The following is a 15,724-nucleotide window of genomic DNA, read 5'->3' as shown; positions in this document are numbered from 1 at the left end:
TCCTCTGGGTATGCCGAGCTGCCCTGAGCAGGAACTTCCTCTGTGCCCCTTAGAGTGTGCCACTGCGCCAGGACAGCTTCTTTCTCCTGTGTGAAATTCCTTCAGAACTGACGTCATATTCACGAGCTTCACAATAATTGATCACTGTTCTGTCATTTCAACCACAAATGCACTTTCTTTTCAAATACACTTATAAGAATGCTGTCTATCCTACTGATAAGCACAGCAGCACCTAGAAGCCAAGTAACAGGGAGCAGAAGCCGTTTGCACTCAGGTAGATCTGTGTCAAAATGCCATCCTGAACTTTCATTTCCTAGCTGGTTTGCGACTAACGTCTATGAATGTGATCCGACTACATAGAGATGGGAATGAAGGAAAGGGGGGCTTTGACATATAATTGGTGAATCTTTTTTTTTTTTTTTTTTACTATTTGTAGATTAGCTGAAATTTAAATTATTTGTTAGAATTTTTATTGTTTTTGTTAATGAAATTAGTGAATCCAGAGCTGGAGAGATGGCTCAGCGGTTAAGAGCATCAACTGCTCTTCCAGAGGTCCTGAGTTCAATCCCTAGCAACCACATAGTGGCTCACAGCCCTCTGGTGCCCTCTTCTGGCGTGTCTGGAGACAGTAACAGTGTGCTCCCGTACATAAAATAAAATCTTAAAAAAAGAAAAGAAAAGAAGTTAGTGAATCCAGAAGTTGCTCGATATATTCTGAACTGGTTATTAAAGTATCAGAATAAGGAGAAGATTTTGTACAGAAATTTAACCAGGTGGGTACTCAAAAAGCTGTGCAGGTGTAGACACCTGCCACAAAGCCTGACGATGTGAGTTCAGTCTCTGGAACACACTTGTTGGGGGGATGGAAGTGGCTCCTCCAGGTAGTCTTCTGACCTCCACACGTGAACTGTGGCTGGTGTACACCCGTAAACACGCAATATACACATTTAAATAAGGAGGGAATGAATATGAAAATCTGATTAGGATAACCATTTCTCTTGCTAACTTCAGTGCCATTGGCCGCTTTCTGAACCACCCGATGATGTGTTCACACAGAACAATAGAAATATCATTTATAATCCGAAAACGAAATCAGTAAACAGATAAGGCCAGCCAAGCAACCTCATTACAAACTGACAAGTGTTCAGTATGGTCTTATTTAAAGGGACTAATTGATCTAGCAATGCATTCTACACAGAGAGCCTGGTATCAAATTCCGTCAAATTGAACTGATGGCCCTGTGATTTATCCCATAGGAGAAGTCGCTGTGTGGTGTGCTGCCAGGTCCTTTGGCATGAAATAAGGCTAAGGGGATGAACAGCAAAAGATGGAATGTTCTGGAAAAAGACCGAGCTCCTGAAGGTGCTGAGACACCAGGGGGCTCCCAGGCTGGAGGACTTCATCCTGGGATTTATAGCCCCATATACAGGTCTCAGCACAGTTGACACCTGCAGTAGTATTGACTTATACAGAGGAATGAGTGAGTGGTGGGCTTCCGAGGCAAGGAGGTATGAACCCACACACGGAACTTCTCTTACAGAGTCACACAGGATAGATTGACTTTCTCTGGTATTGCGTTGTCACGAATATGTGAAATATTCACCTGGGCAAAACATAGAGAACAAAACAGGATGGCAGCGTTTACTATTGGCTCGTCCCATGAGTGTGCTCTACTTAGAGACATCAACTTGCCGGACCCCCAGAGAGGTAGGGGTTAAGCATAAACCACATGGATTGTGTACCTCTTAGATATTTGGTACTCTTCTCGTGAATGGGAGGAACACTCCCGACAGCCAGCTTTCTGTCTGTCTTTCAGGCGGCAGACACAGTGCAACAGTCAGACTTTGAGAGAAGCTGTTCTTGTCTTTCTTTCTTTTTCTTTTTTTAAAGAATTATTTTATTTATATGAGTATACCGTGGCTGTCTTCAGACACACCAGCAGAGGGCGTCGGATCCCATTACAGATGGTTGCGAGCCACCATGTGGTTGCTGGAAGTTGAACTCAGGCCCTCTGGAAGAGCGGTCAGTGCTCCTAACCTCTGAGCCATCAGTCCAGCCTGCCCCTCCCACCCCCAAGAAGCTGTTCTTAGTGCCCAAGCATCCATGGGCAGAAAGGGTAGAGTCCCAGATCATGTCTCCATCCATGGCTAGGGAAGAGGTTCAAAGGCCACGGTCCATGATCTTCTCCTCTTGGGCCTGGCAATGAACAAAGGATAGACGTCAGCTTTTCGCAAAGCAAGAGCCCTGCTCGCTGCTGAGATGCCATGACAAGAATGGTTTTACCCTTAGAGACTACGGTAAACAAAATAAAATGTAAACTATGGACATATTTTCTCTGCTTTGTACTTTTACATAGGTTGTTTCTGCTGTTACAAAACAACCATGGATGCAGCACTGGAAATGGATAAAATCAGTACTAAGCCTGGAACGGGAAGGCCTGACTCTATCTGTAAGTATGTATAACAGGAAGGTAGGAGTCCACACGGTAGAAGACCGAATTTCCAACCATGGACACCATTGCCTTAGGAACCACAGCTGTAGTGTGCTGCGTGTCCTGCTCTGTGCCAATTCCAGTCAAGGTTCACTGAAGGCATTTCTGTACCCTTGTGTCTACTGTAGTGACAATCAATTCTATACAGTTATGTCTTCATTATCCTTTTATACATGTATAGGATAATAGGATACAGTTTGGTCATTCCCCCTCCCCCATTGTCTCTCATCACCCTTCCAATACCTGCTAAACCTCCAATTCTTCTTGATGAGTAGCCATCCTGTTTTCGAATCTTTGCTTTGTGGGTTTGAGGAACCGTGTTTAAATAGGGTTGCTGATGTGAGTGTGAGTGGAATTTACTTGTGAGAACGTGAAAACATCACTCCAGAAGAACATAGCATTCCTCCTTTTGGCAATCATTGAATGTTAAAGATTTATAAAAATGTGACAAGGGACACCTTATCCTTATAACCGTAGTGTAATTTGAGTGTAAGGGCCACGTTATATGAAGAAGTCAGTGCTTCACAGCAGATACTCCCATCACCCGGCCCTTGCACACTCTCCTCCCCTCTTCCACGGAGGTTCCTCAGCCTTGGAGGGTAGATATCCCCGCTCAGTTTAGGGCTGGGCACTCAATAGTTGCTTGTTCCCAGCACTTTAATCAGACATGAGTCTGTGCCTAAGTTTTTTCTGTTTGTCTCCTTTTTCCTTTCCCTGAAATTCAGCTATCACCCATGTGAAGGGAAAAGGGACAGCGTGAGAAATGATCCCCACCCATCTCTAGGGTTTTCCTCACAGAGACATTTCAGAGCCTTTGGCATTGGTGAGACCACATGACCCAACATCAGAACCCTCCCATGTGACCCAGCGTGAGCTCTGTGAGATTCCCAGCAACCCTCTAAAGGAACTCCATCCTGGCTTTAGCCCTGGCTTGATTTAGAACTCTCAAGTTGAGTGTCCGAGTTGTGATGTTATTTCCTCTAAATCTAATTGGGGAACTCTGGGAGGTGATGGGGCCAATCCTTCTGCCTCTTAAACACAAGCTTTTCCAAATGAGCCTAGGCTTTTTATCAGTCTGAGCACTAGCACTCCCTGGCTGATTCCTAGGCCTTACCAGGTTCCTTGTGCTCCTGAAGTCATTGTCCTGTCACGCTGGGAGGGCAAGTCTCCCAGAGATCCCTCTTCTGGAACCATGCGAGGTCACCACTCCTGGAGTCTGGGAGTTTGACATTCTTGCAACAGAGAAGGTGAAGCTCAGCTATGAACCTCCCCCCACCCCCAAATTCGGTGAGATCCTTTTAGAGACACCAAGGCTTTCAGCCAGAAAACAGTGTTTATCAGTGCTAGCATTAACCAGCAGGTTCACATGGAAACTGCCCAAGGAGTTCTGGAGCCAGATGTATTGCTACAGAAGCCCTTCCCCTTTGCCCCAGTGTTCAATCAGCTCGGCCAAATCAAAGTCAGTTTCACTTTTCCTTGCACACTTGTTATCCTTGTTATCTGAAGCCCCCATGAGCAATGCTGATGGTGTGCAAATGGTTTTGGTAAGAATTAATTTAAGACTGTATGAGACTCTTCTGCTTCAGTACTCAAATTTCAAAACATTCTCACCAGCTCTTCCCCAGTGGTGCATTCCACAGTGACACACACACACACCATGCTAGGTGTTCTTAACTTGGAAGGATTGTGTAATATTTCTGTGTTCCCAAGTCCTCATGATCCCAAATCAGATACAGCAAGGGTGGTGTTCATCAGCCCTCAGAATTGATACAAGTAGAATTTGTTTTGTACGAACTGGAAGGTCTGAATTTAATTTCATCCTGCATGAAGAATGGTGTGCTAGAACCATTAGTCTTTCTTCCAATGTATACCTTTGCCTTTTCTGTAGCAAACCAAGTGATTATGATTTCCTTTTTAAGCCTTCAATGATGCTTATATTTCTATTTTTCCATTAGGTAATTTATTTATGCACTTTACATTCTGATTGCTGTCCCCCCCTTCTGGTTCCTCCCCCACAAGTCGCCCCCCCCCCAACATGTCCCATCCTCTTCTCCTCTGAGAGGGTACAGAGGTCTTGGGTATCAAACACCCAGGCTTATAGAACCCAGTTACTTGACAAGGCACCCATGGGTTGGAGCTGTCCCCACCCCCAACCTTCCAATAACACACACACACACACACACACACACACACACACACACACACACACACAGAGTCTTTTTTTGCTGTTTTATGGTATGTAAACATTTTTTATTACAATGTTTCTTCTTTTTTGTATTTTTTTTTGCATTTGTTTTTTTTGTTGTTTTTTTGTTTTGAGACAGGGTTTCTCTGTGCAGCCCTGGCTGTCCTGACACTCACACTGTAGACCAGGCTGGCCTCAAACTTAGAAATCCACCTGCCTCCACCTCCCAAGTCCCTCCAGACTGGCCATAGCTGTGTCCAGCTTCGTCCACATCAGTGATTTCTGTACACAAGGAGGGTCCCAAGTACCCTCTACAAGGTTACCCAGGTCTCCCCAGGAGCTTCAGACAAACATAGAGGCCCATGTCTATTCTGTAGCCACAAGAGCCTGCCCGATTTTATACTCTGACCTCGCAAGGGGCTCACCTGAACCTCCCACCTTTCACGAGGATGTGTAATCAATGCCTACAATAGACAAGGCGAACTCAGCAGTTCTTACACCCTAAACAGACCACACAGGGCTCACCCTCACAGCCCTCATCCCCACTCCAAAAGTTCAGAGGAACCGGAAGGAAGATCCCATAGAAGGCAGGAAACTGGAGAGAGCGGGGACATGGAGGGAGGGGAAGAGGGAGAGAGGGGAGGAGAAAAGCACAGGTGGGGTATTGCTGTGTCAGGGCTGGGAGTGAGGAAGAGTGTGGACTCAGTGAGGCTTCTGTGGGGATGCTCTGGCTGAGGACCACAGGCTGAGGTGGCAGGCTGCTGGTGAGACTGGAAGGGGGCAGACTCAGCACACCTTCCCAGGCTGGCTATTGTCCCAAGGGGGCAGGGACAGGTAGTCCTGCTGCTTTAGGGACTTGAAAAACTGAATGGCTGGCACCTGGGGCATGGGTTGATAGGGAAACTTTTTCACAGACAAGTCCTGGTCTAGGTCCTCAGTCTCAGAGCACAGGCCTGGGGAGGGTGGCTTACTGTGTGGTGAGAGGGAGCCAGGTCCCAGGCCAGGGAGGAAGCAGTAGTCCCCAACCTGCTGAAGGACAAGGAGGCCTTCGGGGTGTGGGGATGCAGGGCCCACTTCCTCCCTGGGCTCTCCTGGGCTCACTGTGGGGCTGCCTGCCACAGGAAGAGCAGGATGGCCTGGAGGGGACTTGGCAGCCTGGCTCACACTTGGAGGCAGCTCCACATAGTCCTCAAACTCAGGTAACCCAAGAGCTGGGCTTCCAGAGGGGACCCTGGGCAGCTTAAGACAGAGACTGGGGCTTTGGGCTGAGGGCAACCCTAGAGAGGGGCCCAGAGAGGTAGACAGGGGCCCTGTGGGCAGAGTGAGCACCAGATCTCCAGGAGTGACATAATCAGAGGCTACCATAATGTCCTCAGGGCCCCCAGAGCTTATGGGCAGAGTCACTGGGTTGTCCCTTGGCTCCTGTTCCTCCACACTCAGCTCAACTGGAGGGCTCTCCTTTGGTTCCACAGAAGGGCTCCCTGTGGTCTCCAGGCTGGACCCACACTGCACATCCACAACCTGGCCCTGTCCCATCACCTGGGACAATGGGACCAGTTGGACTTGTCCTCCAGGGGGCAGACACATGTACTCCAAGGAGCCTGGCAGTGCTGGCTTCAGGCTCCCACCCACCTGGGGGGAACCCACCTGGTCTGGGAGGTCAGGCAGGGAGTGGGTTTGGGGAGGCCCCAGGTAGGGCCCATTAAAGTCAAAGCTGGGTAATTGCTTCCTAGGTCTGCCAGAAGGAGTTGGTGCGTGTACTTGAACATTGGGAAGTTGCTCCGTGGGTTCGGATGAGGCAGCTGGGGTTGTATCAAGCCCAGATGGTGGATCTAGAATCATGTTAGGGTCCTCTATGGTGAGAGGTGACAGGTCATTGTCCTCCAAATGTGTATATGACACCCTGTGCGGACAATATAGGCAGAGATGTTGAACCTAGACACTTAGTGTATACCTAGAGCAGGTGAGCTCTACGGAAGGCCGGAATCCCCTCCAGGTCTCACAGTAAGCACGTGGCATGAGGCCATGTGAATGACATGGTATATGTCCAGTGTCCCAAAGGGTTATGGGCCCAGGGCTCAGTTCACACCACCATCGTAACGTTGGCTCTCTTCTGCTCCGTGCAGCAAGTGTGAACCTTCAGGGCCGGGTTCACACTAGCCTGGGTACCACACGGGGCGACTGACTCCCTGACACGTGGGCTTAGCAGGCTGAGGTCCCACCGTGTGCACTCTCTGTCACCCATGAGGCCATTGCAATGCAGGGCTTATATAGGGCACCTGGCAAGAAGAGGTTTCCTGCACCAGGATGCTGCCTCTGGTCCCTGGTCTGTTTCACCCCAACCTGGGAGTCAGAAAAAGTCTTCCTCAGGTCTACCTGGAGTGCAGCTTGCTGTAGTGGGCATCACCTCCTCTCGTCTCTTCAGAGACCCACAGGCTACCATGATGTGCACCATGGACAGGGTTCCTCCCACAGGCTTCCCAAGGGTCAGAGCCCAACCACTCACCCCTGTTGCTCAGCGAAAAGGCTGCTCTGTGGCCCCTGGGATTTGGGGTTCTTGGTGGTGACGGCTGCCATGCTGCCAGGAAGCCTGAGTCCCTTACCTCCATCCTAGAAAGGAAAGAACATTTGTGTCTCTGAATGGGGCATGTCAGGAAGAAGGGGACAGTGAAGGACACATGTGCATATGGTATTTTCCATAAGCTCTGTACATGGGAAGAATGTCCCAGCTCAGGCTTCTGATACCAAGAAACGAAGAGGCATCCTAGGGGTCGTGAATTCCCTTAGCCCTAAAGCTCCTGAGGGGAGCAGCCATGTTGTTCCCTATAGCCTCTTCTCTCATGGCACTGGTATCTTCCCATGGCCATTGTTCTGTGAGACACGGACAGCTGGGTGCTTCTGTCCTTCACATTTCTGTCTCAGGAGCTGACACCCTGGTGACACCCTGGCTGCAGGCAACTCTCCCACAAGCTCCAAGTCATCTTACTGTGCAGCACTCAAGTCCTGTCCTGGAGCCACTCAGTCCGGTTTCTACCTCAGGAGCAGACTCTCCTGAGCCATCTCATGCAGGACAAGGCTCTGAGTTCTGTCTGTGGCTGCAGACAGAACTCAGGCCAATTTGTGAGACTCCTCCTTCGGGCACCCAGGCAATACCAGAGACCCACCTCCTGCTAGCCTGGCCTTCCAGCTTCCCCACCGTTCCCCAGTGGGGCAGGAATGGGTCAGGGAGCCAGCAGCCAGGCCTGCCTTCCTACCTGGAACAGGAGGCTCTTGCTGGGGTTGGGAATCTTCTCCTTCCATGTCCTGTATGTCCTGGAAGACAGCAGGAGGGTGGGGACATGTGTATGCGAGGGTCCAGAGACCTCTGTGCCAGCTACTTCTGTGCCCATGTATAGAGGGGAAACTGGAACCAGGGGAGTGAATGGTAGGCTGGGAACGAGAGTGTCCCCAGCTGTGTTATCTCTGTGACCCCGGAGCCCTGTTTCCACTTTCCTCTCCGTACAGACTGCACTTACCTGTACCCATAGACACAGCCAACGCGGAGGGCCAGGATCAAGGTGAGGATGAGAAAGACCAGGATGAGGACTATCCACAGCGTGGGCATCACTTGACCAGCAAGGAGAAACAGTATTAGATGGGGGGCACAAGCTGCAGGCTAAGGGAGGAGGCTAGTGTCTCCCAGGCCCTCTGTGAGAAAGGCCAGGTACCTGGGAAGAAACCATGTCCTCAATATGGGAAATTCTGCCCTGTGCGGGGGATGACTGAACTTGGCAACTGGGAGGTCTTCTTGAAATAAGGAGCACGGGCTTTCTGATCCAGGGAGGGTCAGAGGAGATGGGAAGATTTCCAGCAGAGGTCCCCTAGCCTTCTTGATTGGGTCCTTGTAAGTCCCCTCCTCATCTCCGGAGTTCATGGCTCCAGCCCTCTTTCTTCCAGAATGACTCTCACTCTGAGATCCCCCCCCCCCTTTTGACATGGCTGACTATGTGGAATGCTTCATTACCATCCCCCACCCCACATCCTCTTTTAACCTTGCACAGTGTGTGTCAGGCAGTCACTATGGGATGCCCCAGCACTGAATGCAGGTTTCAAGGGAAGGGAAATCAGCAGGACGAATGGGTCCCAGCAACCTTCCAACTTATCTGTGTACATAGATAGACTAGCTTGCAGCCATTGTAACAAGAAACCCAGCTTGGCCTATCATGGCTGCCACAAAGGCTAAGAAAGCGAAGAGCCCTATAAATAGAGGCCTGGTCCCTAGCTTCTCTTTCTCCCTAAGTCCCCACTTACAGTGTGTGTAATATACCAAGTGCACCCCGCAGGGATGGACACAGGGTAGAGTGGGTCTCAGCCTCCCTTGCCCAGTGCTGTGGGGCTGTCCCAGGAGTGTGGTGGTGGCTCAGGGACATACCCCACTCAGTCGTCCAAGTGCACTCATCGCTCCACTCGCTCCAGATCCCATCGTAGTTAGAGATGGGCCTGACCCTCACCCTGGCGCAGTATGAGGTGTCTGGCTCCAGCTGGGGCAGGTCCATGCTATGGGCTCGATCTAGGTTCTCTGTCTTGCTGTCCTGCAGAGGCAGATGTGCTGAAGCTGAGCCATCGCCAGGATCAGGGCTCAGCTGCCTTCCTGGCAGCTACCTCCAGACCCGTTGAGTCTCTAGTCCAGCCCAGGATGCCAGTCATGAGCTCATTGTAACCAACCACTGTGGTGGCCCCCAATGCCACCCCTTCCAGCCCTGACAGCTGCATCCAGGCCCAAGACCAGGTTATCTCCACCTCCCAATTTGTTGCTGTGCCTTGGCCGAATTTCTGTCTGATCCGGGAACATCATGCTAGCTTGCTGGGTCCTAGCCTATGAGTGGGCGGGTCAGGACTGACTTTCTCCTGACTCTCTGCTGGCCTCGGTTTCCCTACTTCCTGTCTGAAGTTAGAATTCTGTCTGACTGGTCCTGTGTTAGTCTCTGTGGAGCCCCAAGGTCTGCATCTAGCTGGCAGGCCTTTGTGTGTGTGTATGTGTGTGATGCAGGCTGGACACTCCTTGCGATCAGCTTGGCCCTCAGCAGCTGTCCCATTGGTCAGATCTGCTTCCATGGAGGCAATACTCCCAGGCCTTGATGATCTTTGTATCTTTCATTCCATTCCTCTGCCAGTCTGGCCTCTCAGTTCAAGGGCAGCACTGGTCATGTGACCATGTCATATCACCTCTCTGAGCCTGAATTTTTTAATCAAGAAATTGGACTATCTCCTGTTGACCATGTGGGTGCTCAGGCACAGGGGTCACCCACTTTGCAAGTAGGGCTCCCTAGAATGTCCTCTCTTTCCTCTCCCCCCCCTGTCCCTAACATCCCCTGGGTCCTGGATCTCACCTCCCAGCTGTCTGACTTCTTCTTGTACTGGACCTGAAATGTGTGCTCAATGAATGAGTAAGCCATCTTCTGAGTGTCCCAATGCAGGCTGAAGCTGTCTCTGTTCTTGGTCAGGTTGAGGGTTGGAGGCTCCATCTGGACTAGAGGGAGGATAATTTCAGGGAATGTCATCATGCCTTCCCCCCAGCAATGTTCCCCATTATCCAAGCTTGTCTAAGTTACTCTTCACTATGGTCCAATATCCCTAACCCCAACCACGCTGACTGTTTTGAACTCTGTGGTTGTTTGAATGAGAATGGCCCTGTATGCTCACATGTTTGAGTCCTTGGTCTGGTCCCCAGTTGGGACTGTTTGGGAAGGTTGAGGTGTGGCTGTATCGGAGGAAGTGCATCACTGGACCATGGGGCTGGGGCTTTTATTGTACTTTTGTTTTTGGCTTGCGGTTCAACATGTGAGCACGGTGCATGTTCTAGCTCTTGTGAGACAGTCAGGACGATGTACATGGGTGTGAGGCCAGCCTGATCTGCAAGGTGAGTTCCAGGGCAACCAGACGTGTGGAGAGGAACTCTGTCTTGAAAAATCAACTAACCAACTAACCAATCAGCCAGCCAGCAAGCAAGCAAGCAAGTAACGAACGACATGAACTCTCAGCCCTTTCTCCAGCTTCATATCCCTGAGCCCTGCTTTGACTGCTCTGCACCATGAACTCTCACCCACTGGAACCATAATCCCAAAATAAACTCTCTTCTATAGGTTGCCTCAGTAATGACGTCACAGCAAAAAAAAGTAACCAAGGCAAAGGCCCATCATTACTGCATCACAGTGTTACCCCATGTGGGTCCATGGGGGAGGGGAACACCTGAGGTAAGCCTGGGTGGCCCAAAGCTCTTTGGTGCTAGTCCTGCTAGTGTTTAAATAAAAAAAAAACCAGAAAACAAANAAACAAACAAAACAAAACAAAAACAAAAACCAGAAAGAACCCATGGCTTTCTACCTTGGTCCATTGAATGTTCCCACCCTGGGCAACAACACACTCAGTTTGTGGGAACTCCCTCACTCCATCCTCCCCTTTCCCCTGTGAGGTCCTTTCATTTCCCCATTTTACACATGGGAAAACTGAGTCTGGAGAAGATAACACTGGGCAGTGGAGAGTTGTGTCTCTATTTTTCTGTTAGCCACTCCCCTCTGCTGCTTCAATGACTCTGGGGAGTTGCCTGACATCAGCACCGGCTGGCAAGTCCTTGCTATTCTAAAAGTGTCCCCTACACGGCTGTATAAACACACTGGAATCACCATCTCACCATCACACTGTGGACAAACAGAAAGCTGTGGACTTTGGTGACAGCCCCGTCCGCTGGGAGAATAGACAACAAGGTGTAACTCAGGCACACATTCAGGCTTCCTCATGTCACCTTGCGTGCTTTCTGAGAGAAGTGGGCACTTTAGAGTAAGGCACTCAGTCACCTTCTATGTATCCTTCAAAACAAAAGAGTCCTAGCTTGTGACATCAGAGGGCTTTCACAAAAATAATGTGGCTGGCTCTAAAACACAGAGGGGTCCCTCGAACCAGAGGACTCTCTTTCCCTGGAGCAAGGCCCCCAGGAAGAAGATGCTGGATATGAACTCAGATGACAAAAAGATTGGCTACCCAAGAGGACAGGCATTACTGGTTGGCTGGAAAGTCTCCCTTGTGTCAGGGTCCTTGCCCTGTGACAGGAAGGTGAGACATAGGTCTGTAAGGATGACATCTGTGTGCATCCAACCCCACCAGGCAGGAAAGAAAAACAGCGAGCCAAATGGGAGAAATGTGAACATTAGCTGTAGGAGGAGCCTGGAAATCTCAGAGGGAAAGGACGGTGGTCCAGGGGAGGGGCAGGCATGCACCTGGGAGGAAGCAGAGGGGAAGGAGAGCAGGTCCCAGGTGAGACTCCTGAGGGCAGACAGTAGGGTCTGCAGGAGGGCCAGTTGTAGCTTCCCTGTGCCCTTGGAGACAGTCGAAGCATTAGAATAAACTTTCTCTCCATCTCTCTTTCCACCTCGCTGTGTCTGTCTCTCACTGTGTTGCATATGCCTCCACGTGGGTCTGGGGGACTGTGGTGGTTTGTATAGGCTTGCGCTAGGGAGTAGCGCTATTCCGAGGTGTGGCCTTGTTGGAGTAGGCATTTCACTGAGGGCCTGGGCTTTAAGACCCTTACCCTAGCTGCCTGGAAGTCAGTGTTCTGCTAGAAGATGTAGACCTCTCTGCTTTGCCTGGATGCTGTCAGGCTCCCACCTTGATGATAATGGACTGAACCTTCTGAAGCTATAAGCCATCCCCATTTAAATGTTGCTTTTATAAGATTTGCCTTGGTCATGATGTCTGTTCACAGCTTAAAACCCTAAGCCTGGCATGGTGGCTCACACCTTTAATCTCAGCATTTGGGAGGCAGAGGCAGGTGGATTTCTGAGTTTGAGGCCAGCCTGGGCTACAGAGTGAGTTCCAGGATAGCCAGGGCTACACAGAGAAACCCTGTCTCAAAAAAACAAAAAACAAAAAACAAACAAAAAAACTAAGGAAGTTTCTATACACAGGCATACAGAAGCCAGAATAGGATGTCATTTGTCCTTTTCTGTGCCCTTAAGACAGGATCTCACACTGAACCGAGATCCAGGTGAGCAGCCAGAGAACCCTAACTGTCTTCCTGTGTCTTGCCAAGTGTATATGAGCATGCTAAATTTTTTTTAATGTGGGTGCTGAACTCACATTCAAAAGCCTGTTCATCAATTACTCTCACCCACNGAGACATACTCCTAACCCAAGAATAGTCATTTTGTCAGTGTGAGTGAAAAATCTGCAATTCTTTGAAAGTGGCAAAAGCAAAGATGTCAAAGAGGCCCCTGTGTTTATTGGGGTGACCCAANGGACCCCTATAGTACTGGGGACTCATACAGAGGCCGGGCNTACTCACTGTGGTTATAGTTCATGATGACCTTCCCTTGTTCCAGGGGCTTAACAGAGACTGTGTACTGGCTGTGTGCACTGGGGTCAGGCACAGGTAGACTGCAGCGGTAGCGGGTGTAGACGCTGGCCTGCAGCTCCTTCACCACCGGAGAGCATTTCTCCTCCCTGGGGAAANACAGTTGAGCTGAGAGCAGGGTTGGGGGAACGTCAGATCCAGCTAAGACCTCAAAGAGGTACGGTCCTGGGGATAAGAAGAAGCGAGGCAAGATGGACCAGGGACACTCACGGAGCTGCAGGGCTGGGGCGANAGAAGAGCCCAAAGGAAACAGAGCCAGTCGCCTGGGTCCACACCTCCCAGGAGCAGTGGAGAGACTGGATCCCATCAAAGAAGCACTGAAGGTTCTGTGGCTGGGCCTTGTCCCCTGTGGAAATATACCCTCGTTCAGTCAGTCTACCCTCCCTCACTGAGACACGAGGTTAATCACACAGAGGAGATCCTTGAGGGCAGCAGAACCTGGCTGTGGACATCGGCCCACTCTGCTCTGAGCCTGCCTGCTATGCGTCCACAGCTTGGGAAGGATCCGGTATCTCTGCCCCATCTTGGGAGAGGCGCACCAGCTCTAAATGTTGAGTGTTTGAATGAACTCAGAGACACAGGTGACCCTACACACAGCCCAGCACTTGTAAACACATGGGCCTATGCTGCTGCTATTATGGTCATGAACAGAGCACGTATGCTGCCATAGAGCCAAGAGTGTGTGACACAGAGTGGCCCAGAGAGAGTACTGGGGACACAGGACTGGTGGGAGGCCCCAGTGACAAGGTAGGGCAGATCCTGGAGCTTCACTCGGACCTAGACTGTCTCCACTTCTGGGCTCCTAAGAGGGGCACGTCCTCCCAGCTCCATTACCTGGCTGGGAGTCCCAGTGAACCTCTGGGCTCCATCTGCTGGGTCTCCCAGACAAGCTTGAACCTGGGGACAGTCGAGTGCGCACACGGGCCGCATAGATAATGTTGGGTAGGAACAGCTTTGGCTCTAAAGTCACCTGAAAGTTGGTAGTATGGAGGGTGGAGGCATCCTGTGGAGATAGGGCAGCTGAAGGAGGAACCTGACATGCCATCACCCGAGGGTGGGCATGGACGGCTCAGGGTCCTACCTCCCAGGAGTCCTGAAGTCTCTTATAAGCCACCTCAAACTCTATGTCCTTTGATGAAAGCCAGGAGACCTGGGCATCTCCAAGGGTCACATTCCACTCCATCAGGAAATGATCCCCAGAGGGGCTGATGCGGATGTCCTTGGGAGGTGGTGGTTGCACTACAGGGAGGGAAGCAGAGGGTTTATCGGGTTGCACACTGAGGGAGCTGCAGGTAGCCTGGTGGTCGGGTAGCCTGGTGGTCTGGATGCCACTTTGGCTGACCCCATGCAGCTTCACGCCTGAAACCTGCAAAATGCTGATTGGATAGAGATATGCCTTACTTTCTACTCAGTGGTGCCTCCTCCTACCCTGCAGCATACTGATGCTTTCTGCCTGGCAGAGGGTGCTGTGAGCCAGAGGTCCCCCTCTCCTTCCACATAACCTCAAGTAGTGGTTCAAGTGCCTACCACTACTCTCCTTGCCCTGCATACATGTAGCACCCCCCCCCAATGACTTTCTTGGACTCCTGTCCCCAGACAGAAGCCTTTGTCCTTGTACTTGTCCCACTACAGCTCATTGTAACCCCATGTCTGTCTTGTCACGCCAGGCTAAGGTTTTCTTTTCCCTGTCCCACTTCCCTAGTTCAAGGCTAGAGATGCAGCTGCCTGTATCTCATGATTTCTCTGCCCTTGTTCAGCCTTTGGAACTCGATGCTTCCTGGAACACAGGGCACATTCCTGGTGTACCCAGCATGCCCCACTCCCGCAGATCTCCCCCTGCGAGCCCCCTTTGCACACGTGGTTTCCTGGCTAAGAATTGCTTCTGGCTCTCTTATATTCCCAGAGCAAGGACTTGGCTGCAAAGCTGTTTCCTTCCTTCTGGGAAGCCCTTCCTGATTGCCAGACCCCTTTGCTTTCCATCCCTGGATGTGGTTAGCCAGTACCTAACCTTTCAGTCTGCACATCTGAGTCCCAGGGGCAGGGACTCTTTCAGACACCAGCAGCAATGATGTTGTAAGAGCATTCAACCTAGCATTGTTGGCGGGCAAAGAAAACTCACAGCGTCCCCCTGAGAGTCTGACATCTGCTGGGGCTTAGAAGAACAATACAAGCCAGGGTTTTCCCATTAGTCTGCAGTGTGGGTGATATGCCAGCTACAGTACCCAAGAGAACCCCACAGATGATCCTTGACTCCACTTAAGGTCATGCGGTGGCAACAGGCTTTGTGTAACTGCTGTGTACACACTCTGTGGTTCAGAGAGGGTGACAAGGGCCCTGGCTCTGGGTCAGAAGCATGGAAAGAACCTGACAATGTGACCTATCATGTGACCTATTGTGGCCATCCCTGTTCCACTCTCAAATCAGAGGACCTCTGTGGGTCTCAGAGCCTCAGCGATAGGGCAAGGTGTTTCAGCCATGGGCCAAAGCAACAGAGAACAGAGTTCTGTCACCTGGAAAGTCCTGCAGGAGTCACAGGCACAGCTCCTCCTGTGGGGGAAGCTTTGTGGCTTGGTAGGTGGCAGAAGCAGCTGGGACAGGAGCAGCCTTGGGCAGAGGCCCCACATCACATCTGTTCCAACCCCAGGACAGGGTCCCTAAACCT

The 15,724-nt window shown here is 50.8% G+C and overlaps 1 protein-coding gene across 1 annotated transcript in view; it reads right to left on the bottom strand.

The window, feature by feature from the left end:
• Window positions 1–4,897: 4,897 nt before the first annotated feature.
• The window catches only part of LOC110334939 (cytokine receptor common subunit beta), a 23,005-nt gene continuing 12,178 nt past the window's right edge, over window positions 4,898–15,724 (bottom strand). The window contains exons 5-14 of the mRNA XM_029548119.1: window positions 14,144–14,301; window positions 13,897–14,065; window positions 13,273–13,408; window positions 12,994–13,151; window positions 10,046–10,185; window positions 9,088–9,247; window positions 8,192–8,282; window positions 7,931–7,988; window positions 7,183–7,286; window positions 4,898–6,579 (exon numbers count right to left, since the gene is read on the bottom strand). Of these exons, the coding sequence (XP_029403979.1) occupies window positions 5,463–6,579; window positions 7,183–7,286; window positions 7,931–7,988; window positions 8,192–8,282; window positions 9,088–9,247; window positions 10,046–10,185; window positions 12,994–13,151; window positions 13,273–13,408; window positions 13,897–14,065; window positions 14,144–14,301 (2,291 nt within the window). The 3' untranslated portion in view covers window positions 4,898–5,462. The remainder of the gene's footprint in view (window positions 6,580–7,182; window positions 7,287–7,930; window positions 7,989–8,191; window positions 8,283–9,087; window positions 9,248–10,045; window positions 10,186–12,993; window positions 13,152–13,272; window positions 13,409–13,896; window positions 14,066–14,143; window positions 14,302–15,724) is intronic.

Source organism: Mus pahari, chromosome 17 (assembly GCF_900095145.1).
Source record: "Mus pahari chromosome 17, PAHARI_EIJ_v1.1, whole genome shotgun sequence".
NCBI classification, from domain to species: Eukaryota; Metazoa; Chordata; class Mammalia; order Rodentia; family Muridae; genus Mus; species Mus pahari.
Note: the sequence above shows the minus strand (reverse complement) of the source record. Positions and strands in the feature narration are given on the sequence as shown.